The sequence below is a fragment of the Lissotriton helveticus genome, chromosome 2_1 (genome assembly GCF_964261635.1).
Source record: "Lissotriton helveticus chromosome 2_1, aLisHel1.1, whole genome shotgun sequence".
NCBI classification, from domain to species: Eukaryota; Metazoa; Chordata; class Amphibia; order Caudata; family Salamandridae; genus Lissotriton; species Lissotriton helveticus.
This window is the reverse complement of record NC_136059.1, coordinates 987079253-987106320: the sequence shown is the minus strand read 5'-3', so window position 1 is coordinate 987106320 and position 27068 is coordinate 987079253. Positions and strand designations below refer to the sequence as shown.

General features: G+C 40.5%; 1 protein-coding gene across 4 annotated transcripts in view; it reads right to left on the bottom strand.

Annotated features, from left to right (window-relative positions):
* Positions 1-1003: 1003 nt before the first annotated feature.
* The window catches only part of LOC144818378 (tight junction protein 2-like), a 438051-nt gene continuing 411986 nt past the window's right edge, over positions 1004-27068 (bottom strand). For all 4 annotated transcript variants that reach the window (XM_078675742.1, XM_078675743.1, XM_078675740.1 and 1 more), the window contains 2 exons: positions 8895-8980; positions 1004-1891 (listed from right to left, as the gene is read on the bottom strand). In XM_078675742.1, coding sequence (XP_078531868.1) covers positions 1726-1891; positions 8895-8980 — 252 coding nt within the window. In that variant the 3' untranslated portion in view covers positions 1004-1725. The remainder of the gene's footprint in view (positions 1892-8894; positions 8981-27068) is intronic.

Below are 27068 nucleotides of genomic sequence, written 5' to 3'. Positions count from 1 at the left end.
ACTGACGCCGTAAAACCCCTGAGCAGGGCTATTGTTTCAAACAAGATGAAAATAGCAACAGACACAGATGCACAAAGGAGAATCCTTGCTTGAAGCAAAACACCAATTCTATTTGTCACGTTCCGGCGTTTGGGCGGGGGGGGGGGGGGAGATTAGGGAGGTGGGGAGGGCAAAAAAATAAAAACGAAAATAAATGTACCTTGTGGCCACCGGGTTTCCCGCAAATTGCCTTGTCCTCCTTCTGGTCCTGGGCACAGGCTCCCAGCCTGCCCTGCGGCCAATCCTGAAGCTGATCTCACATGAGAGCAGCCTCAGGATTGGCTAGAGCGCCGGCAACTTGCGCTCCCAGGCACACTGGGAGCCTGTGCATGCTCTCTCCAGCCCCAGCAACGCAGCTGGGATGGGAGAGCTTCACAGTGCAGGAGGTGTTTGATCAGCCTGAGACGGCCGGCCAAACCCCTCATGTGCAGTGGAGGGAGAGCCCACTACTCCCGCACCAGCAGTCATCCCCTGGACCCGCCCCCCGAGACTCATCAGAGTCCTGGGGGCGTATCCAGGGGATAAAATAATTTGTTTAATGTTCTGCTGGTGGCGGGGGCGGCGCTCCTCCGCCCTAATAGAGTGGCCCCCCAGGGCTATGCAGTCACAAGTGGGGGAGAGGACGGCAAGGATTCAAAAGGTCAAGGACAACAGGTTAGTGCGAAATAAATTCAAGAAGCCATTTAGGGGCAAAAAGATCAAGGAGTGAGTCTGCCTGGCATGCATGTCACAGGCTCTCACAGCCAGCAATAACATTGCAAGCCCAATGCCGCCTTAGCATTAAAACCTAGCTCCACATAGCTTTGAAACTGGGGTGGCTCACGAACAGAAAGACCATCATTGATAAGCAGTTTATGGTATTCATTCCACCCTTCATCTTCCCATAAGAACCGAAAGTGAAGGTGTGGGAAAGGGGGTCAACAATTCACAGACACATGAAGAATAATGTTCAAGTACACACTAGTGCATGTTTACATCATTAATTTATTTTCATTAGCCTTTATAACGTTTCGAAAATATTAAAAGAATTTGTACAGCACGATTATATTAATACGAGAGCACTCTTCCTTTGAAACAGCACCACCATATATAAATATGCTAAGTTTAGGGATAAAAGAAGCAACCCATGAATTAGAAAACAAAAAGCCTCTACAGTGAATAACAGGTACAAGTTTACATTTTGAAATCTCTTTTACAGAAAACTGTGACCAGTTGCACTGCACATGACAGACAACATTACACCTTATAACTGCTCTAAAGGAAGGCACTTCAGGTTATGTATAAAACACTTTATGAATCTTCCTTGTTTTCAGGTATCTTGGCCTTTTTCACCAAGAATCTTAACTGCAAACACAAATCAGTGTATATCGTACAAAAGAAAGTAAGGTAAAAGAGGACATGAGAAAATGCAATAGTGTACATTTGGTTTTGGTCCATGAAACAAAGGCATCAGTGTTCAGACCCTGCCAGTGAATACATTTTCTTTATACAGTTACGAAAGCCTTCCCCATCCCCTTGTAGTGTACAACCAACACCTTCAGTGCTGACCAGACTCAACACAACACAGTACCACGTGCCAGCCGGAGGATATTAAAGATCATCCATTTTAACTGAGCAAGAAGTACACATGGTATACATAGTATAAAATCACTTTTCATAAAACATCTGTAACAAACACTGTGCAGCCTACAGCTCTGTATCCCGGTATCTTGATGGCTGAGCATAATAACCACGCTTGGACTGGTCTGCTAGCTGACGGCGGTACTCTTCCTCCTCGTCATCACTCCCATAGCTGCCTCTTTTGTCTTGAGGGGTCTTTGAGGGGGGTTTCTGGGGCTCTGGAGGCCTGGAACTATTAGAACATTACTTCGTTATTAAGAATGCTTTTTCAGATTTTCACACATAAGTACAGAGGAACAAAAATACGTTTTCACGTCTACAAATATTTTTAAAAACAGATAAGTAAGTCATTTAAGTGGCTCTCCATGCTATCGGTCAGGACTGCCAAAGTACTGAAAACTGCACTGCACCGGCTGCACACTGACGCTATACTGCTGCATTCACATTCGGAAGTTAGAGAGCGCAGCATACAGTGTGCACTATACAATACGAAAGGCCTCTTGGCGCTGCTAGCTGTGGTTTCGGAAGACACATAATTGAAAGGATTGTAAAAAAAAAATTTAAAAAGTAGTTTTGAGAAGGTGAAAATGTCTAGCTTCATAAATATCCATATGAACATGTCACTTCTTGATGCCTTAGCGCCTAAAAGCAATAAAGTTCGGATTATGCGCTAATATAAGTAAAATAAACTCGTTCACTGGACACTTTAAGCTGCCCGTAAGGCAAGTGAAGGAATTAAGATGAGAACGTGAAGGAATTAAGATGAGAACAGAAAGGTCCCAGGGCCGATAGAAGCACTGAAAAAAAACGAATGCTTGTCTAGCTGTGAGTGGACCTGGGGGGCAGAGGCATTCTTGGGGAGGCCTGCTTTGCCTATGTGTTCTAATGCCACCTTAGCCGTATCCTTCATTGTGATTTCCTAACACTTTTTTTTTATAATTCTCCCACCCTAGACAGCAATTTTTGGGTGATAACTGCCTTTTTGTTGCCAGACTCATCGTATCACGCTCAGATGGATGAAGGATTGATTAACTCAGCCAAAATTGAATCTGTGACTCGGGGTTGTAGAAAGATCTCTGCCGGCGGCGCATGACCCGCTGAGCAATCCATGCTAAGCTATGCACACGATCTGCATACAATGCTCCAGTGGGGGATTTCGTTTAGAGTCTGAATTTAAAGTACTCATCCATTATTTAAACATTCATCCTAGCCGCATCTGGAGCTAGTAACGCATCCGCACGAGTCATAGGTGCCACCAAAATCTTTGTGACGATTTTCTTCGGTTCTACAAGAATTATTGCAGCCTCTAACATACTGAATGATCACTGAAGCACTGTGGGAAGCCAGAGAAGCACTACAATAGAGGTGTTTATGAATTTTCTGTTGGACCAACCTCACCTGATCCCTCGATTCTCAACATCCTCCAAGGGTGATTGATACCTTCTAAAAACATTACTAAGCAGACCTGGGCCACAGCCCCATCCCATTCCGTGCAAAAACAAAGGGTCTTGAACTGTAGGCACTGCTTCATGGGGAGCCACATGCGCGTTTTCCTTAGGCCTACGCCCCAATGCTGGTTTAGTAAAGTGAATTTCCAAGTAGAAGAAAGTTCAAAGGAAAGAGATGAAATATTGTTCTTTCTTAATCTGTTTAACCCGCAGTTGTAATTATTCTGAAAGACCTGCCAACCAGTTGTCACCTTGCTCTGGCAGAGACACTGTGATGCTGCACCTCGTCTGTACACTAGGATAGGAATGTCGTTTTCTTACTAGAGGTAAGTAGTGATGTCACAACTAGGCTTTAGAAAGGTAATGGGATACAGGTTTCTATATACTGTACGTGGAACTCATAATCGGGGTCCATATTAGCATACGTGAACTTATTGTAAATTCTGTATGTATTTATTAGAGTTCACAATTTTCTTTAAACTTATAAAGGATAAAGATGAGTGTCTGCGGTGACAGCCTACACTGCACCACAACATATGTGCATGTTTGCATTGATTAAATGATATGTCCGTGCTTTTACAAATTAGACTTTAAAGTGCGTTCTTATGATATAACAACCACCTTGATAGAGGTAAAAGTAGATTGTGTTATTTCCTAGTGAGGAAGAGAACTTAGAAGGACGACTGATTCTGGTATCCCTATAAAGAAAACTGTGTACTCATTCAATGTTTTGTGGATGTATTCTCGACCATTTAGCTACTTACAGCCTAATTGCCCACTCCCTTAATAAGCCAAAGCCCTTTTGTTCTGCACTGAATCTGTATTACATCACATAAGCTTTCTCATTCCAATGATATTACAATGTGGAGAATGGACTCATCTGAGCCCAATATATCCCAGAGGCCAGGCTCACTTCAGATAAATAATATCACAAAGATCAGGCCCACCTTCTCTTTACTAGAACAAAGACAGCCGCTGACCTCATCTTAGCTACAATCACATACTACTGGAAAACTATGACAGAAATGTTGTCCTACAAAAGATTTGCGGCTAAAATATCTACTGCCAAGATATCAAGTTGGTAAGTACTTAAAAGGTATCCAACTTTAGGCTTACTATATTTAACTCATTTATGTAACTTGTTGATATATGTATCTTTAAGAGATGTGAAGTTAGGAATAGTAAATCTACATTTATCTATATATACTTACCTTCATGATATTTTGGTTCTCAATATTTAGCAATAATATTTTTGTAGGACGACTTTTTTGTCCTCGACATTCAGACATATAGCACAGAGTTGGGTTGCTAAATAATATGCTAGCACAGATATCAAATCCACCAGCCGCCTCTACTGTCTTGCATCCTTTTTTTTTAAAACTCTTTTTATTGATTTTTTGGAAAACCATCATAAACATGGTATACATGTAGTCATACACTACAGTTACTTAATGTTTCATAACAGTACAATCAATTGTCAGTAGCATAAATGAATAGTACTCTTTACAATGGCCAACGTTACTATAACAGAGCAGACAATTCAAATATAACATATATCCAATACAAGAGGAATAAAAGAATAAAGATCCAGGAAAGAGCACAAGGTCATATCAAAAAGAAAAGATAGGCGGGGAAAAAGGGGATCCACCACCACCACCCAGGTAAAGTAATTGTGGTAATATGACCATCTTAATCATAGACACACGGCCCGCCAAGGAGAGAGGGAGGGTGATCCATCTTGATATATTATCTGTGATTCGCACCGTCATGGTGCCATAATTAAGACGCATCAATTTGTCTCTATCCCTTGTCACGCGATTACCCAAATATTTCAGTTCATCCTCGCACCATGCCATCGGATAATCCAAAGGAAAGCGACCCGTTGCATCAGTAAGGGGGAAGATGCAAGATTTGCCCCAATTAATATGGACCCCTGAGAACTTGCCAAATACTATAAATTCTCGAAGGATAATATTCAAATTCTGTTGGGGGTTTCGTATATAAAGTGTGATGTCGTCCGCGCAAAGGGAAACTAATATCTGCCTCATGTTACATTGCAGTGCCCTGTCACGGTGGTGTTGTCATAATTTAGCCGCCATCGGTTCCACGGCAATCGCGAACAGCAGGGACGATAAGTGGCAACCCTGCCTAGTACCTCTCGTTATCGAGAAACTCTCAGAAGTTTTACCATTAATTACCACTCTAGCTATAGGCACTAGGGGAGAGAGAGGGATCGGCGGCATCACGACCATCACAAGCAGGCAAAAACAAAACTGATAGCGCACAGACGGGGGCAGCCATCCTTCCGACACCGTCTGCCTCCCGGTCGCGGCTGGGCCCGCAGCAGCCCACCCGGACTTTAGCCAGCAGGGGGCAGAGTGCGAACAATTGGCAGAGAAAAGAGAAAGGGCCCAAAACGAGCACATCAACGGAGAGGAAAGAGCCGATGGTAGCTGGCCCAAATCGGAAACTGAAGTTATCTCTTAGGGCTCCGCCATCTTGGCAAGAGTCACATTTCCCAACAGCTGGACAGCTGCAGGAGCCCGCGAATGCAATAAAAGAGCCACTGACGGCCACAGTGACCACCAACAAAATAATGGAGACAGGCCCGCCAGGTCCTGAGTAGGGCCCAGTGACTGCGTGAAGGGACCGTGAGCAGGAAGCCGGCACAAGTCTACCACCACTGAAGATAATCACCGCTTGCCAAACCACGGGGGGATAGACCTCAAGCAAGCCTGATGGAGTGAAACAGTGCCAACAACCTGCCAGAAGCCGAGTGTCCCGAGACAGGGTATAAGCCGGGGGTCAGCAGCTAACTAACATTGAGCACAGCGCAAGCAGAGAACCACACAGGCTCAACGCACCCCACAAAATCCGGCACTGGTCACATCAAATCTGCATAAAGGTTGCTACGGTATATGCGGGCAAACAAAAAGGCCTCACGAACAGCCAACTACCCAAGGAAAAGGGGGCAACAGCATAGCAGAGAGTAGTGGCAAGCACGGAAACTGGCAGGAGCAAAGACCAAGACAAGGTCCATCCGTGAACCAAGCAGGTACAGACTGGACCAGCAAGAAATACAAAAAGGTCCCACCGGAATCGCCGCTAAAACAGAAGCACGAAATTACCCTGGACATGATCCTCAAGAAGATCAACGATGGAAACGACCTAGCCAAATCAACCAAACAGACAATAGACAATATGCAGCTAGAGCTGGCAGCCATAAGGGCGGACCAGCACAATACGAACAGCAGTATAGACGCTGTGGAAAAGAGAATCAGCGAAATAGAGGATGATAACGCCCAATCAAACAAGTCTCTACAGTCCTAAGGTCTCTATCACCCTCCAGAAACAGCTGGCGGAACAAGACGACCGCAGCAGGAGCGGGAACATAAGACTCCTGGGGGTTCTTGAGGGAGAAGAAGATAAATCCAGATCCTGCATAACCCTCGTAGAAGAACTAATACCACTAATGGCAGGAATCAAGTTTGACAGAAACGTTGAGCTAGACAAAGCATACAGGGTGCCAGCAGTTATCATGACAAATAAATTCCTATGGAGAGACAAGAAACCCCGGATAAGCCTACAGAAACTAAAGCTAAGTAAAACCTTAGGGGGACTCAATCTCACCAACATCAAAACATTCCAGACAGCATGTCTAGCCTTACAAGTGATACACTGTCTCTCACCAGAGCAGGAATACACGCCGGTATGGCTGGCGATAGAAAGAGCAATTCTAAATGGTCTTGAACCCCTAGCCCTACTCACAGCCAATAAACACCCCGAGGCCAACAACACCATACTCAAAAACACCAAGAACGCTCTCCTCAAAGCCGACAAAAGAATGGAGAAGAGCATTAGGAACACAAGATGGGAATCTATTTGGGACAACAACAAAATAAAATACAAAGACAAGACACTTAGAATTAACACGTGGTTTGAACGGGGCATCTTCACTCCCAACCAGCTAGAGCGGCTCAATACCCCGCTCACGTTCGACTGCCTAAAACAAACACACAACCTACCAGATATAGAATTCTACAGCTTCCTAAGAATATGGGCGGCCATCACAAGAGCAAACCTAAACAAAGATCCCCCCTCAATCCTCCAATACATGGCGAATTTAAACAAAATCGGCCACCAGACATCGCACCTATACAAACTGCTGAGCCCAAAGACAACCAGATTAAATGCCAAAACAATAGAGAACTGGGAAGACCACATGGGCAGACAATTCAGTGAGAAGGAAAAGACGCACCTCTGGACATCAGCAGCCAAAAACAAAGTCACCCCAATCCTAGCACAAACTAAATACTGGCTCCTCCACCGATCCTACTGGACGCCAGACTGCCTGGCGGCCGTCGGGCTCCGGAATAGCGATCTGTGTTGGAACTGCCATAAGGAAAAGGGAGACTTAGCGCACCTTATCTTGTATTGCCCTAAAGTCAAGACGTTTTGGAGGAGAGTACGGGAGTGCATACATAACGTAACTGGGTACTCGCCACAACCAGACTTCCTGGGTGTAGTCACCGCCTTCATGCCCCCAGAAATCGATTAAAAAAACGATAGCCAACTGATCGACCTCCTGCTCACAGCGGCTGTTCCTAGCTAACTGGTAAGGCGTCCTTCAAAAGTTGGTTCAACTGGATCACTTTCCTAAGTGGGGCAGACAACATAACACGAAAATAATCCCCAAAATACAGCCCAAAGGGCGAGATGTGGCACTCCTTGGACAAATATCTGGGCTCGTACAAACCACCTTAGGCAGCCCACACGTCTCGGTACCCCGCCCCCAACCTCAGCCCACCGAAAACCCTGGAACAATGCCTGCTAACTAACGAGACGCCCTTACTGTCCTCTTTTCTCTTTCTTTCTTTCCTTTCCCACTTTCGCTTCCCTCTCTTGAGGGCAATACATAGGCCCATCAAGGCTGCAAACGCCACAGATCGTAAATGCCTACCAACGTGTAAATGCCTAAACATATATAATGTACGCCAACTGTAACCCAAACGGCGTTATAACATGACCAGTACTGCCTTCATTCTCTCTGTACGGACTATGTAAAAAATATGTCTTTCTAATAAAATCGTTTGAAATAAAAAAAAAAAACGGATTGAGAAAAATGTCACAGCCATCATCCTATAGCTCTAAAAGATGCTCTTCCATTAGGAGAATTCCTTAGACTTTGCTACAACTCTAAAATAAAGAAGGATTTGTTTAGGGAAGCCAGCCATCTTTGTAAGAAACTTATAGTGAAGGGATACCTAGAAAGACCAGTGAAATGTTCCATGAAAAGAGCATGGTATTTCCCTAGAAAGACCCTTCTTGTTCCCAAGGAGAAGAGACCTCATGACAAACTCGCTACTTTTTGTCCTCCTTTATTGGGTGGCGAAGATAATTAAAAAAAAAATCAAAAAAATGAATATCTTAAAAACATATGATCTCGCACTGAACATATTACTGTTCTCTTTCATGTTCTTACTTGAGTCCTGGACGGCATTTCTAGACCTAAAAATTGCATAGTATTATACATATCCAACTATGTTTTATTCCTCAAGGAAGTGGTAGTGGACTTTTAATGGGCGGAGAATAAAAGCAAAATGAATAGTGCACACAGTTGCTAGGTTTCTATAAAGATGTTACAGGTGTAACACAATATGAATGTTTTTTAATATGCTGGACTATAATAAATTCTTATAGATGCCGCTATCTCATAATAGGAATCAGCAAGGCTACAATCGTACAGTTTTTATAGAAAATCTAGTAAGCATAATTTATCAAACATACCTGATGGGCTGCTGCCAATTCTGCTCTGGCTTTTGCACTTTAATTGGCACAGCATAGATATCAGGATGCTTCTGTGCCAGTTCCAGCTTTGAAGAAAAAATACATTAAAATGTTAGAAATAATTTGCACCTTTATTTGAATTTCATCTCCTCAATCATATTATACATATACTTTGTTTTCACTACAAATTGGTAACATACTAGCAATTTTGTTCTTGGGTAGCTAAGGCGGTCTTTAGAGTAAAGAAAAGTGATAGATATCCACAAAATCCACACCAGCAGACTTAAAGAACAGAATCCTTCAAAGTATGCACTCATTGAGCCTAAAACATGGAAGACATAGAATGCAAAACTGCATATAACCTACAATGTTCCAAGTTTGCTGTATTTTAGCAGCTGTAGCCCTCCCATTTTGATGATTAATGAGTATTAAAGCACTTCAAGAACTCACTACTTACAGTGCAGACTGACAGCAGCTGGAGTAGTGTTGGGGGGAATAAGGGAATGAGGCTGATCCAGGGTCGATCAATTTTCATTGAGATGAGCTAGGATACTGGTGTTCAGTTTATTGGCTATGTTTGGCATTTACGAGTGCCAACAGTTCATCAGTTGCACATGATGGTCTGAGAAAGTAGGTTGAACGGTCCCTCACATGTAGTAATACAGCTAAAAGTGGCATCTCGCAGGTATTCATTAGAATTAGGCAGAAAGGAGGGGCTCACGAAGGGAAACAGAAAGCAATATGACTTGTAAAACATCGAAGAATATTTCAAGGCTAGGAAGATGACCTTCAGCTTTAATGTTGAAGCGCAGGGCCAAGAGAATGTTTGTATATAGGTTCCATCAGCACAAAGCTAACTGGAGATATTTCTCAAATCTCATGGAAGCGAAGAGCTGCCATGTGTGGGATTCTTTGTAAAAGTGGTACACTGTGGCATTATTCTGACGTATACCATTTCTAGTCGATTTCTGTCATGACAATATATGTGTGCAATGGGTTACCGTTCTCAATCATTGTGACTGAAGGGCATCAACCAAACGGCCCTCTAGTATCGCACAGAAGTTGTTTAATTAGAAACAATTAAGCATGACGCAGTAAAGAAATCTAGATGCCGAAATTGTAATGAATACTCAAACATGATCTTAGAGTGAGAATGAAAGAAAAGGTCTTGCACGTTGAAAATATGCATAAGATATGGCAGTAATTCTGTAAGAATGATTTGTGTACATGCAGCTGCACAACTGACATTAGGGATGTGATCAGTCAACAGTCTATGTCTACGAGACACAAGAAAACAGGCTTCTTGCTGAGCATTATGTCTTCATTCAATGACATCTTCACAGCACATATAGTCCAAAGGATCAGTTGGCTCCAGTCTCCCCCGTTGGAACCAATTGACTGGGCGGTCAATCCAGAAACCCCTTTCCCTACAATTCTGATACAAAATCTTGCTTAAATGGTGATTACTTTTGCACTGCTTGATGAGGATACCAGGATAAAACCAGAAGCTTAACACTTCTGCCTTCTCAAGTAATTATACCATCAATTCATCATCAATAGTTTGACAATTGTTTGACAACTAGTTTGACAACTATTTCAATAGGTCTTCTGATTTCTGTTTCTTGTATACATATGTATTTTGTAATGTTTCATTTTCAACGTCTGATCAAGTTGAAAGCATCTAGCACCATTTCAGTGTCTATGTTCATTTCATGTTTAAGCTCAACTATTTTTTGCAATTAATACAATGTTTATGTAGCTTTTTGGATGATTCATCTCTTTGCACACTAATTGACAAGGGTAATTTTCATGCATAAGGAAGGTGCACTCTATGTGAAGTCAATAAATCAGGCCTGACGAAGTTCCCTCTGGCAACCGGGAACGAAACGCGTTGGCTGTGTGACCGTTTTTATGATTAACTTAATAAAATAAAGACATTTTGAATAATATTGGCCTGATCTATTGACTTCACATCGAGTGCACCTTCCTTATTCATGAATATTTCTCCAATATCTGCATCCTTGGACGGGGGGTGAATATATTGTACATTTGGATTTGACAGGTTTAACCTTGGTCAGACGTTTGTTCTTTTGCTGTTAATCTTTGACAAGGGTAATTTATTTACCACGGAAATTGACATAACGCTAAACGACTATAAATAGAATACCTCAGAACAGTGCCACAATGAACACTGTTGGATGTTTGCATTATACCCTTAGCTTCTGTTGAGTAAATAGGGTTACTCCTATTGTGTTAAGTAAGGAATCTTTCAAAGCAGATGGTATTTGTTTGCCAGGATTTACAGCAACAGATATACTAGTGCAATGAGGCTCTCCGGTGGGAAAGACATATCTGAGCGGTATGTAGAACAGCCACTGTATAAGAAATTCACTAAAAGGGGTTGGACTGATTCGTGACGAGCCCAGGGTAGTATTAACAACTAGATGGAGAAATGTATCTGTAAAAATTAGGTTGTACACGCATTCAAACATTGTAGGTGAGATGAAACACAGCTAGGGTTCTTAATAAATTTGGTTTGCTGTAAATGACAGATTCAAAATGGTAATGCTTACCCTTAAGTGGCAAAACTGAAGAATTTGTGAAGTCCCCCCTGTTGTTATATAGAAGGAGATATCCTATGTATTGAATGCACATAGAAATTTGATACGTGGTCACCACCCTAAACTTCTCCAGTCTGAAAAATAATTTAAGCATGAACTCTTCAGGTCCTGTGTCTTTCACATAACAATGAAACATGAGAGATTTACTGGCCTTAGGATTCCTCCGCTGAAAGCTCTACAAAGTGTAGCAGATGCAGGCTTACCACTGCCTGCTCCTAGGCAAAAATACAGTTCTTATGTGCTTGGTATACTAATTAAAAATAGGATGAGGCAGGGGAATGGGTGGTGAGGCTCTCCATTAAATATACTTTAGATGAGAGCCAGCGGTATAAGGAGGAGCAGTGCTAAAGGGAGGCAAACTACTGTAGCTAAATACTCAAGCCACCCCAGTGTATGCTGATCTTCGAGCAGTGATAGAGAGGGTAACGGGGGTAGATGTGACGGAAGATCCACCAACAGATTTTACATCAAAGCACAGTGACAGGAATTTCATGATGGTGAAGGCACTTCCATACTTTACAAGTGTAGACAAGCTTTCCGTAGCTAGAAAATACAGAACAAGTCTGTAGGCAGTCATCCAAATTCAATTATGCCCAAGGAGATCAGAGTCCGGTTTAGAGAGAATCTGGCTATCTTCAGTACTTCAGTTTCACATGGACAGAAGGAGATGCAATTACCACCAGCAGGAGAAATATAATTCTCGAAACCCAGGGCCTGATTCAAGGATGAGTCAATCAGCCGGAATTTTTTTATTTTTTTATTTGCATGTACATCTATAGAATACAGGTTGTCATTTTGAGTATTTTAAAGCGTTTAAAACAGATATGATTAAAAAGACTGGGCACCACCTGGAGGACAAGGGGCTTGTGAGGAAATGGTCTTTGATTAGGCACTTTTTTATGATAGCAGTATATTCAATTTTTAGTAAGGTTTATTACACATTCACGATAAGGGAGAGCGAATTGAGCAACGTTTACAATTTACAAATAACCAGAGACATTACTTGTGCATTCTTATCTGGAAGGACACCAGAAGTTTCTTTAATGTATGTAAACTGCTTTCCTCAGAAACAAAGACACTCACTTTTACACTCCTCCACTGACACACCTGTGAACATTTCAACATTAATACTGCACTCTTAAAAAGCAAGTCACGAAGTCAGACTGGCAGAAAACTAACAACTTGAAGAAAACCGCTCTCTCTCGAAGCCTAAAGCAGCAAGGACCACAAATCAATTCACCTGACAGATGGGTTAAGAAAGCACCATCTCATGTTCAAGGATTCTAATCCTTCTGTCCGAACTCTTGTACCCAAAACAGGAGAGCACCCTCTTTATGAGACCTCACTGACTAAATTAATATCTGCCTTGCAGCAAGGCTAGTCTTAGGTGGAAGAGTCTTTAACAATTGACGATAACAATTCTTCTAACTGGCACCAGTGAAATAAACGCTTTGGCAATCATGGATAAATAAATATAGATGTACTGGTTATTGATCTACTCATCGAGTCTAGGAGAGCTTGTTTAACAGTGCATTCTTAGAATACTGAGCTAGAGTACCTGGAACTATGGCAGAAAGTGCAACAGCGGTTTGTTTAAGCAGGTGGCATCGACCTCGAAGACAAAGGAAATCTATGTTTCACTTTTTGTTCTACAGGCACAAGAAGGTATTTCCAGAAAAAGAATCTCATGCATGCAAGCAATAACTATGCCATCATCACGATACATCAAGTCTCCACATTTTTAGAATCAGCAGGGGGGGGGAACAAATTCTGTAAAGGTGTCCGTGGAAGGGAGAGCAGCCCGTTTTGGAATACAGCTACAGCACCGGCGACCTCAAGGAGATGCCCATTATCCGAAAAGGCCGCAGGGAGAAGAATTACAAAATGTTTTTCAAGTATTGGGCCTTAAGTGAAGAACATAATATCAATGAAAGTTGATGCCCCGGACAGTGACACTAAATGAACGTTAAACTACAAATCCTGATCAGAAAGGGTAAGATCTGAGCAGTACAATTCAATCTCAGTGCACTGTAGGCCTTTATTTATGTTAAAATACCCTAGAAATACAGCTTAATGGCCACAAAAGAAGAATTATAAATAGGTGGCCGCCCCTTTACATGAATGTCAATGTCTGCCAGGAAGGTAAAAGACATCTTGGACTACTGGAAAGACTGAAGAGTAGGATTGTAAACTGGTACAGCAGAAGTACACTGTAGTAAGTTTAGAAACAATGTTAGTTATCTGCGCAAACGTAGGCACCAATGGCATTGAACCAACTCCTGTTGGGAAAGAGGATTTAGACAAATTATCACCTCACACTTTTATTTAGTTGTGTCTCTTCTGAACAGACCGGGATGTGGAATTCCTAGCGCCCATTACATATTATTTGGGGTCAAGGACAACAAGTTTTCATGTGTAATTTGTCCTTGTGACAATTAGGCCCAACCCCCTGCAGCACAAACCAGTACCACATTATGGATCAGGGAAGGTCACTGTCTGCAGTTAAGATATAATATTATTTCTGTCCATATGTTAATGCTGTTCAAACTAGTATTTAAGGTTCATTATTTGAAAGCCTTTATTATTAGGGTGAGCGCTCTAAGTAAATGTTGTAAGCTCTGACTGCACTACTGACAGTGGTTCCAGTATAAAAATGTGTACACTTGTTTTCAAAGTTTAGCAATTTGAGGCTATATGTATAATACTCCCAGAATGCTTTATGATTTGATGCAAATATTTGCAGAAGCTTGGAAGCAAGATTGATGATTCTTCCCTTTCAAAATAAAAAGTTCATAAAAAACGAAAGCAGGAAAAAAAACATTTTACTAAACTACTGTAAAATTTCAGGTTCCATTTCTTTGCAGCATCATTTAGTAACATGTGTTGATGCATGCTAGTATTTCCCCAAAATATTCATAATGGGCTATCAGTGTAACCAATTTCAATAAGATTATGGAAAACAAACATTGGCAAAGCCTGTAGGTCTGAAATTGGTGGTCAGCTTTTTAGTTTTGTAAATGTGACTTGTTTTAGGCATGGTTTTTGTAAAACCTTATTGGTGTGGGAGCTGTTGGGCCCTCACCATTATAAAAAACATTAGCAAAAGCAAAAATAGTTTTATGTCTCAAATAGCACACACTGCCACAGTAGTTACTGGCTCTGAACAAAACTACTTTTGTGTGCCGATATGCGCCTTGTGAAAGAGCAGAATGCGGTCACTCACAGTGAAGCCAGCCAATGCAGAGAGAGACAGACAGCATATTAATAAATGCAAAAGGTCATGTTAACGCCAGACCAAATTAGGGGCCCAATTATTAAAGAAAGTCTCAAAAGTGCACCCATGGTATATGTCCTTGCATTAAGTGCAGCCATAAGGCTTTCGTGAATTCCCAAGAATTTACAGAAGTAGAACAAGAAATTGTACTCCTAGAAAATATTTGTGAACTACATTTTAGCATGAGCAAATATGCATGTGTAGATCTGCTCATGTGAAGATCTGAGTGTTTGGAAGTTCACTTTCCCTCCAACCACTTTTTTCCCAATTCTGAAAGAAGGTTTACGTCCACCATTGTCAGGAGTAAATTTCCAACAATTTTCAGTATGGCAAAAGATTACAGAACAGTTGTTGAAACCCCTTAAAACATGCAAGTTAGTAGGTGTTTCACAGACTCAACAGGGCATTCTAACACTGAAACTATTGCTTACCAGTACCTTCAGCCCCAGTATATAGATCTGCGGAAACGTGTCAACATTAAGGGATTGCAAGTATTCAAACACTACTATGGTATTAGCCCTGGCATAATCAGAGAGGCTATATCAGAGCTCTTATATAATGAGATTGCTGCCACAAATTGACGCCGCACTACATGGCACCAAAAGGACAAGTGGATTTTGCTACAGGACAAGTAGATTTATAAAGCAACCTGCCCCATGGACAAGCAGATATTGTATTACATTCCACACAAGAGACACATTGGAGCAAGCCTGCTTTTCATTATGAACAATAAATACATAACTATACGGTCCTTTTAACGAATACGTTAATTGTCAGCACAGGCAACGGAGTGGTAATAACCCCGAGTATAGGATCTGTCAGATTGTACATCAACCTCCGGATAGAAAGCACCTGACAGATTATTTTTTGGGTCAGTATCCGTAGGGCCAGGATGCAGGTACTAGTGATCTCAGCTGATTTGAAAAATAAAGGAACAATGGTAAGACGCAGATGAGATATGTGGAGAGGAAAAGGGGACCGGAGCAACATAGAAAAGATGCAAAAAAAGGGCACCCTGACACTGTAAAACAAAGCAAGGGAACAGTTTTGTCTTCTGCAGTTTACGTTTTCCCAGAAGTAGGACCATAAAGGAGCCAGATGACTGAGTTCTAAGGACAGAAAAATCTATATTTCTATATTTATTACAACAATGTAGAAATCATTGACTTATGCATCAACACAAGAATGCCTATAGTCTTTACATTTCCATTAAGTAGAAAACACAACTGCAACAAATACACAATTATTTCAATAAATAGCTCTGATGCGAGTTGTCTACTAACAATTCTGCATTGCTTATAGCTTGATGCACAAGAGGCTTCTACAAATGGCGTCACCACAAAGACCGTCTTTATTTATTTTCTAGTATTTTGCGCTTATTTTTCTGGACTTTATAAATATTTCCCATTTTCTGGGAGAGGAGTCCAGAAAACAAATACTAGTTCTTTGTCAAAAAGGCAACGAGATAAACGTTTGGTAAATAGCAGGCATTTTTTTTTTTTTTAATTGGAGTGAGGTTTTTATTTTGTTGTTATTCTTTTTTGTGTTGAAATTGTTTATTAAGAAAATTTCAAATAAGTCACAAATGCAGATATATATGCAGAGGAAGAAATGGAACACAGTATAAATGAGGAAGTTATTCATAAAATATAACAAAGGAGGCATAAAACAACACATCCTCTAGTATTCATAAGGCGAAATTCAGGGCAAAAAAGAAGAGGAAAAGGAAAGAAAGAGAAAGGAAGCCCCAGAGTAACAAACTAGTTGTGAAGAGAGATGTAAGCAGGAAAAATAATAAGAAGCGGGAAAGAGAGAAGGAAGAGAAAATAAGCATGTTACAAGGAAGGTGAAGTTAAGGAGGAAGAGTAGTCGCAGAAGAAGGAGTAGAGACAGAATCATTATCCACTGTGGTTTCCAGTAATGGGGACCATACTTGAAGAAAAATGGAAGCTTGGTCCTGTAGACTGTAAATTATACGTTCATAAGAGGCTGTTTGTATCATTGCTACCAACCATTCCTCCTGAGAAGGAGGTAAGGAAGATTTCCAATGACGCAATATACAAATTTTTGCTGTGGCTAAAGCAGTATGGAGGAGACGGATCTGTGGTTTAGTAAACTTGGAAAGGCCACGAAAGTCATGTAGAATTATGTTTGCAGAGGTAAAGGGTAAGGGCAATGACATAGAATGAGCCAAAGTGTTTCGTACAAAAAGCCAAAATGATCTGGTACGAGGGCACTCACATATAATGTGCGTTATGTCACAGCCGGAAGCAGAACCTATCTTAAGAGTCTGGGACCCTTAACCTCAGCGCACTTTATCTGTGCGCGGTTGTCTCTGCGACACTCCGCTTAATTATTAACATATTCAAATCAAGACTTTAAATTCTCAAAATTCAAATGTTTATCATATGTTTAAACAAAAAATGATTGCAAATATTGTACAAATTTACTCTGACAGAATATTATTCATTCAATACATGATTTTTCTCTCAATGCATGATTTTTCTAACATTTACAAATTCAAAACAAACAAATTTCTTCACGTAGATGACTTTTCTCTTTCGCCCAATGCATTTCAAGCTCTTAGAGCTCTTCCTCAGGGGCCTGTAAACTGAATGGTAATTTAATGTTACTACCTATGTTTTGTGCATAACACAGAAAACCAAAACATCATTATGTACAAGGAAATGTTTCCAAAGATTTTCAAGAAGACATGCTAGTGTGCTTTAAAACCACAGATCACCCACACCACTGTGAAATGAAAATAACCGAAGTTTCTAGTAAAAGCAACTCACTGTTGTCTCTGACACCAATTAAATCAATCTAAACCGGAAGAAAACACAAATCATAGCGTTTACACCTCACAACTGCTTTATACTCGTTCTCCCTGTATAGGGCTCAAATTCTACAGTGTTCACCCTTCGCTTACCGCAAAGTCTCTTAGAAGCTCAGTGCGGAGTGTTCATCTCAGTAGGGACTCGTCTGGGTTCTGAAAAATAACGATGGACAAATCTCTCACTGCCGGGTTCACAACCATTTCCTCACCAAGACTATATTCACACGCGCTCTATCTGTCAGCCTCTTACCTCAACTCGTAATGCTGAAGTTTCTAAGTACTGTTCTCTGCACCGTCTCTGTGAGTTTTCTGCCGCACGGCTCCTCCGACCAGCTACACTACACCTCCATGATCACGCTGCCTGTATAGCGTGGCAGCTATACGTAAACACTGAAAACGGACTACAACTGAGTTCTATACTAACACAGACTGCGGGCGCCATATTGGAGAATCGAAAGACGGCTAACTAAACAACACTAATCACCCTAAAGGTCTCCAAAGAAAATCTATAGAAGAAGTGATAAAAAGAAACGTAGTGTGATAGAAAAAGGGACAGATAAAAGAGTGAATGGGAAAAAATTGTGCCATACTTCATACTTTTGCCAACTTATGCATGTTTCTTATATCATCACTTTGGATAGTGCTCGCAACTTGCTGGTGCAGGTTCAGCGGGCAAGAAGATTCAAATAAAACAAGATAGATCTACTTTTTCATTTAACCCTTTAGGTTCTTGAGTTGACAAGAATTTAATCCAGTGTATCTCTCTTTGGAGGAGGGACCTGGTGAGATCAACCCCCTCATATGTCTTAACAACTTCCAGTATGGAGTACCTGATCTGAGCAATGCTATGGTTATTGTCATTCCAATGTTTTGACAAATTACTTTTTACGTTTTTGTTCCTTATTGTGCTCTTATGTTCGGTTATTCTTGTTTTCAATTTTCTCTCAGTTTTCCCTACGTAAATTTTCCCGCAGGGACATTTAATGTAGTAGATTAGGTTATTAGAATTGCAGTCTCCATTATGCTGAAGAGTAATTTCTTTTCCAGTTTGTGGATGATGCAACTTTTTGCCAACTATCACGTTGGAACAATGTACACAGTTCTGGCATTTTTTCATCCCTCTATACGTTGCTTCAGTTTCTCTTGTCGGAGTCATCAATAGTTCTTTGAGGTTCTTTGACCTTGTATATGCGAAAATTGGTTTCTTATCAAAAATACCATTAAAGTCATCTTCATTCTTTAAAAGGTCCCAATGTTTGTTGATGATTGATTTGATTTTTTGGGAAGAGGTAGAAAATTTTGACACGAACACGTGCCTGTCCGTAGTTTTTTTAGGCTTCTGGATTAACAAATTCTCACGACTGTATGTGTCAATCCTATGTTTAGCTGCGGATAAAATATCGTCTGGGTAACCTCGTTCTTTGTATCGTAGATGTTGTGCTGTGAGATTCTCCTTCAGATCTTCATCATGAGAACAAATCCGTTTAATTCGCATATATTGAGACACCGGTAGATTGTTTCTCAGGTTCTGGGGATGGAAACTTTGAAATAACAAAGAATTGTTTACATCTGTGTCTTTTCTGAAAACTTTCGTTATCATCTGGGTATCCTCAATCTTAATCAGAACGTCTAAAAATGGCAATTCCTTGTCACTTATAACATGAGTGAACTCAATGTTCTCTTCACAATAATTCAATCTGTCAATTTCATTTTCTAGGCTTTCTTTTGTTCCAGACCATAATACAAATATATCGTCTATGAATCTGCGATATAAAATTGCATGTTCCTTCCAGACCTCATTCGTGTATATATGATCCGCCTCAAATTTTGCCATAAAGGTGTTTGCATATGCCGGTGCCCCAGCAAATCCCATGGACGTTCCGTTCTGTTGGAAGTAAAACTTTGATGCCCATTCAAAATAACTGTGGTATAAACAAAAATGTAACAATTCCAAAATAAAAACTCTTTCAGCTTTTACTGATGGATGTTGTAGCAGTGCCCACTCCACTGCCTCCATACCAGATTGGTGAGGAATAGAGGTGTACAGCGACTTTACGTCGATAGTACACACTAAAGTAGAGCTTGGTAATTGTATCTCTTTTAATGTGAGTAAAAAATCATTCGTGTCCTTAATGTAAGACGGCCATTTCTGGACGAATTGTTGAAGGAATTTGTCAATGTATTGACCTAGTGGTTCAAACACTGTCCCACATCCGGTCACAATAGGACGCATAGGTGGATCGTATAGATTTTTGTGCACCTTGGGGAGCATATAGAGGCGTGGCCTTCTCGGAAATTGCACGGTCAGATATTGTTTGGTCTTAGCAGTGATGTGCCCTAATTCAAGGGCATTGGTCAAAATGTCATTGAGGGTGACTTGTAGATCTTCAATGGGATCTTTATCCAACTCAAAATAAGTGGTAGTGTCAGCCACATGTTCTTCCACCTTATGATTATACATTGTTCTGTCCATCACTATGATGGCACCTCCTTTATCTGCTTTCTGTATAAAGATACTCTGGTTATCCTGAAGTCCTTTTAATATGGCTTTATCGTATACAGAGAGATTCTTTCTTTTGGTTTTCCTCAAATTCACATTTTCCAAATCGTTTATTACTGATTTTTCAAAAGCTTCCAAGATTTTATGGGTTGTTGGTGCTTGAAATTTTGATTTCGGTTTGAATTCCAGAAATTCAGGTTCTTCCTTATCTGTTAAAGGTGGCATGATGTTGGTGAAAAAATGTCTTAATTTCAGAACACGCATAAATTTGTAGAACGCTACCTCAATTTCAAGCTTGTTGGTGTCGTAAGTAGGTACAAACCCTAATCCTTTATTGAGTACCCTCAATTCATCTTTAGTCAATTCAGTTTTAGAGATATTTAAAACCAGGTTTATCTCATTCTCCTTGTGCGCGCCCCTTCGACCTCCTCTCCTTGTTTTTGCCCTGTTTGCTTTTTTGATGGTTGTTTCCCTGGTGGTTGGCTGGAGTCTCCTCCCTGGGCTAAAAAAGACTTACTAGTACCTACTGTTTTAGATACATCAGTTGTAATTGTGGATGCTTGTAGATCCAACATTTGGGCTTGAGCTGCTGGTCTGTCTGTGTTTAAATCACTATCAGAAACTAGGCTTTCTTCCGATGTTGTGACTACTTTCTTCTTTTGATATGTTCTCCGTTGGGCATATACCTCGGCCCATGTATATACTTCGTTTAACTTATAGTCCAAAGTGTCTCTCTTGAACTTTCGTAGTTTGCCTTCCTGCAGCTCTTTTGAATATTTTTCTAGTTTAGTAGTGATGTCTTCAAGTGATTTGTCCCAATCTGCCTTATCCATCCGTGATTCCAAATTTTGTTTGATTTCTTCAATCTCATGTGCTAATTCATGAATAGCTTTTGCTAGTTCCTCCACCAGTAACAAAATCAAATCCAAAGAGCATTTATTTAGGATGGAATACCACCTCTCCATAAACTCCTTGTTAAGGTGAAATCTATTCAACATGGGTTTAATTGACATCCTTAGCCCTCGTGGAATTCTTTTTACCCTATGATACTGCACCAGGGTTGATGCGTGCAGTTTTTGGTTGATTTCCCGTTTTGCGAGAAATTCTAATTGTTTCAGTTGTTGGATGATGGTATTTCCTTGTACATTAGAAGTTCTGACGTCCTGTATAAGTGCGTAGATGTCATCCGCTTGTTCAGATGTATATGCTAGAGTTGTTGCTCTGATGTCTGTGATGCTTGAAATTTGCTCAAAGGCCATGGTTGGTGCTCACACTCCTTGTGGACAAAGTCTCAAAATGTATTCTAGATGGGAGGAGCACTCAGAGTTTTCCACAAAATTAATTATGAAAGTAAACTTATTTTTTCAAAATTTTTAGATTTTTGGCTACCAGCGTGCTGCCGTGGTGGCACGTATGTCCTGTTACGCGCCTGGACTAAAGAACCTATCTTAAGAGTCTGGGACCCTTAACCTCAGCGCACTTTATCTGTGCGCGGTTGTCTCTGCGACACTCCGCTTAATTATTAACATATTCAAATCAAGACTTTAAATTCTCAAAATTCAAATGTTTATCATATGTTTAAACAAAAAATGATTGCAAATATTGTACAAATTTACTCTGACAGAATATTATTCATTCAATACATGATTTTTCTCTCAATGCATGATTTTTCTAACATTTACAAATTCAAAACAAACAAATTTCTTCACGTAGATGACTTTTCTCTTTCGCCCAATGCATTTCAAGCTCTTAGAGCTCTTCCTCAGGGGCCTGTAAACTGAATGGTAATTTAATGTTACTACCTATGTTTTGTGCATAACACAGAAAACCAAAACATCATTATGTACAAGGAAATGTTTCCAAAGATTTTCAAGAAGACATGCTAGTGTGCTTTAAAACCACAGATCACCCACACCACTGTGAAATGAAAATAACCGAAGTTTCTAGTAAAAGCAACTCACTGTTGTCTCTGACACCAATTAAATCAATCTAAATTTAATGCATATGCCGGGGCACCGGCATATGCAAACACCTTTATGGCAAAATTTGAGGCGGATCATATATACACGAATGAGGTCTGGAAGGAACATGCAATTTTATATCGCAGATTCATAGACGATATATTTGTATTATGGTCTGGAACAAAAGAAAGCCTAGAAAATGAAATTGACAGATTGAATTATTGTGAAGAGAACATTGAGTTCACTCATGTTATAAGTGACAAGGAATTGCCATTTTTAGACGTTCTGATTAAGATTGAGGATACCCAGATGATAACGAAAGTTTTCAGAAAAGACACAGATGTAAACAATTCTTTGTTATTTCAAAGTTTCCATCCCCAGAACCTGAGAAACAATCTACCGGTGTCTCAATATATGCGAATTAAACGGATTTGTTCTCATGATGAAGATCTGAAGGAGAATCTCACAGCACAACATCTACGATACAAAGAACGAGGTTACCCAGACGATATTTTATCCGCAGCTAAACATAGGATTGACACATACAGTCGTGAGAATTTGTTAATCCAGAAGCCTAAAAAAACTACGGACAGGCACGTGTTCGTGTCAAAATTTTCTACCTCTTCCCAAAAAATCAAATCAATCATCAACAAACATTGGGACCTTTTAAAGAATGAAGATGACTTTAATGGTATTTTTGATAAGAAACCAATTTTCGCATATACAAGGTCAAAGAACCTCAAAGAACTATTGATGACTCCGACAAGAGAAACTGAAGCAACGTATAGAGGGATGAAAAAATGCCAGAACTGTGTACATTGTTCCAACGTGATAGTTGGCAAAAAGTTGCATCATCCACAAACTGGAAAAGAAATTACTCTTCAGCATAATGGAGACTGCAATTCTAATAACCTAATCTACTACATTAAATGTCCCTGCGGGAAAATTTACGTAGGGAAAACTGAGAGAAAATTGAAAACAAGAATAACCGAACATAAGAGCACAATAAGGAACAAAAACGTAAAAAGTAATTTGTCAAAACATTGGAATGACAATAACCATAGCATTGCTCAGATCAGGTACTCCATACTGGAAGTTGTTAAGACATATGAGGGGGTTGATCTCACCAGGTCCCTCCTCCAAAGAGAGATACACTGGATTAAATTCTTGTCAACTCAAGAACCTAAAGGGTTAAATGAAAAAGTAGATCTATCTTGTTTTATTTGAATCTTCTTGCCCGCTGAACCTGCACCAGCAAGTTGCGAGCACTATCCAAAGTGATGATATAAGAAACATGCATAAGTTGGCAAAAGTATGAAGTATGGCACAATTTTTTCCCATTCACTCTTTTATCTGTCCCTTTTTCTATCACACTACGTTTCTTTTTATCACTTCTTCTATAGATTTTCTTTGGAGACCTTTAGGGTGATTAGTGTTGTTTAGTTAGCCGTCTTTCGATTCTCCAATATGGCGCCCGCAGTCTGTGTTAGTATAGAACTCAGTTGTAGTCCGTTTTCAGTGTTTACGTATAGCTGCCACGCTATACAGGCAGCGTGATCATGGAGGTGTAGTGTAGCTGGTCGGAGGAGCCGTGCGGCAGAAAACTCACAGAGACGGTGCAGAGAACAGTACTTAGAAACTTCAGCATTACGAGTTGAGGTAAGAGGCTGACAGATAGAGCGCGTGTGAATATAGTCTTGGTGAGGAAATGGTTGTGAACCCGGCAGTGAGAGATTTGTCCATCGTTATTTTTCAGAACCCAGACGAGTCCCTACTGAGATGAACACTCCGCACTGAGCTTCTAAGAGACTTTGCGGTAAGCGAAGGGTGAACACTGTAGAATTTGAGCCCTATACAGGGAGAACGAGTATAAAGCAGTTGTGAGGTGTAAACGCTATGATTTGTGTTTTCTTCCGGTTCAGATTGATTTAATTGGTGTCAGAGACAACAGTGAGTTGCTTTTACTAGAAACTTCGGTTATTTTCATTTCACAGTGGTGTGGGTGATCTGTGGTTTTAAAGCACACTAGCATGTCTTCTTGAAAATCTTTGGAAACATTTCCTTGTACATAATGATGTTTTGGTTTTCTGTGTTATGCACAAAACATAGGTAGTAACATTAAATTACCATTCAGTTTACAGGCCCCTGAGGAAGAGCTCTAAGAGCTTGAAATGCATTGGGCGAAAGAGAAAAGTCATCTACGTGAAGAAATTTGTTTGTTTTGAATTTGTAAATGTTAGAAAAATCATGCATTGAGAGAAAAATCATGTATTGAATGAATAATATTCTGTCAGAGTAAATTTGTACAATATTTGCAATCATTTTTTGTTTAAACATATGATAAACATTTGAATTTTGAGAATTTAAAGTCTTGATTTGAATATGTTAATAATTAAGCGGAGTGTCGCAGAGACAACCGCGCACAGATAAAGTGCGCTGAGGTTAAGGGTCCCAGACTCTTAAGATAGGTTCTTTAGTCCAGGCGCGTAACAGGACATACGTGCCACCACGGCAGCACGCTGGTAGCCAAAAATCTAAAAATTTTGAAAAAATAAGTTTACTTTCATAATTAATTTTGTGGAAAACTCTGAGTGCTCCTCCCATCTAGAATACAGCCGGAAGCAGAACATCTCCAACACAAGGAATGCAAGAGTAACTTAGCATGATGTAATTTGACCGGAGACCAGTGCCATTCATGAAGAATTTTAAAAATACAAAATTTAAGGCGAGCTTCACGAACACCCTTATGTAATCCTTCCAAAATGAGATCCCATTGAGTATTTGAGCATGTCACCGAGAGGCGTGTTTGCCATTTCAATTGAAGAGCTTTCGAAAGGGGATGCGAAAATAGAGGGTGCAGAAAAGTCTTATAAAGACCAGAAGTGACACCCTTAAAAGTTCCCCATAAATTCAGGTAAGACAAAATAGGAGAAGCAGACAACAATTCAGGTGGGGAACTTAGATGTTTTGTGAGAGCTTGCTGAAGATGAGAATATTTACAGGATTGAGTGGGCGGTAGATGAAATTCCTCATGTAATTGGGAAAAGGATTTAAAATTGTCACCATGAAACAGTAGTTCCAGGGAATGAATACCAGCTTCCTGCCATAAAGGGCAGGATACAGTTCGACCTCGAACTCGAATAGCCGAATTAGACCATATAGGAGCATTAAAGTGAAGCCGCAAATTAGATTTAAGGAGACGGTGACTACTTTGCCAAGACTTAAACATGGCAGATAAGATAGGATTTTTGGGATCAAGAGAACTGGAACCCTTGCCATAGAAAAGGGACAAACCAGGGCCAGAAGCCAATAAATGGCGTTCAAGTGGCACCCACTGAGGGGTGTCTTTAGACTTAGGTAAAAAGAAAGAAAGATGGGAAAGATGAAGGGCAAGGGAGTAGTGCTCAATAGAGGGAAGACCCAAACTTCCCTGCAATTGGTGGGATTTTAATTTTGCAAAGGTGAGACGCGGTTTAACTGTACCCCATATAAAAAGTTTAATTTTGGAATCAATGGACCGAAGAGTAGCCAAAGGAATAGTCAAAGGGAGCATACCCAGAACATAAAGAAAACGCGGTAAGGTGACCATCTTAATCGCCTGAACCCGTCCCCAAAGGGATAAACCCAGGGCCTTCCATTTATCGAAGTCCCTTTGCATTTGCGCAATCAAGGGAGTTAAATTGTCCGTGACAACGTTATCCAACCCCCTTGGGGTACTTAAGCCGATAAGGTTGCCAGTGAAATGGAAAACCAGAGATTGCATCCTTTGTAGTACCAAGGGACATAGGTAAGGCTTCGCTTTTGTCCCAGTTTATCTTATAGCCAGAAAAAGAAGAAAAATCATCAATGACACGGAGGAGAGCAGGGAGTGATCGCGAAAGATTAGTAAGTGTAAGGAGAATATCGTCTGCATATAAATAGATTTTTGAATGACCAATTGGAAGAGGAACACCCACCACAGCATCCGATTGACGAATTGCAGCAGCCAGAGGGTCCATAGCCAAAAGGAAAAGAAGAGGGGAGAGTGGACAACCTTGACGGGTACCCCGCCGAATAGGAAATGGAGTAGAGAGAAAACCTCCACAGTTAACTTGGGCAGATGGGCTATCGTAAAGTAGTCGTACTTTGGCTATGAACTGATCACCTAATCCAAATTTTTGCATTATAGTAAAAAGGTATTCCCACTCAATGCGATCGAATGCTTTTTCAGCATCTAAAGAAGGAGGGCATCATCTGCAAGATTTTTAGCGGACCATAGGGCATGGGAGAGAGTACGTAAATGATTGCGGGAGGAAAGACCGGGAACAAAACCTACTTGGGAATTATGTATTAAAGAAGGCAAAACTTTGGAGTCGTGATGCTAGAATGCTGGCAAGAATCTTAACATCAGAATTTAAAAGAGATATAGGACGATAACTACTACACAATAGAGGAGCAGGCATTTTTTTAAATTGTATTTTCTCATTTAGAAATATCTTTTTAGTGGCAGCCACAATCTTACAATGATATTTGGCCAGTGTATGTCAATATCGTAGACCTCAATCACTGCCATATTTATACCTAAAGCCTGCACTACCAGTCAACCATCCTCAACAGAAACCAAATTGGTGGTGGAGCTATGCAAAAGAGGTTCCAGTGATCAAATCTAATAAGACATTCTTCTAGAATCACCAGAAGGTGGTGCCTTCACATGTCCCATGGGTATGGGTGCCCAGCTGGAAAAAGAAAGAATATGGATGTACTCCGTCTCTTCAACAGCTAGTATATGGAACAGAACACGTTTACTATGCCAGATATGTGTTCTCAAATATTTTAACTACTTCATGGAAGTATCTGTTAGCAGATTGTAGTTATCCGAAACACCATAGTACAATGCTAAGGTGATTCTGGCATGGCACATGGGGACGCATTTGCAGATTTTAATGCCAATGTTTCAGTGGTGTATCTGTGATAACACATGGCCTGATTCACAAAGGGACTAG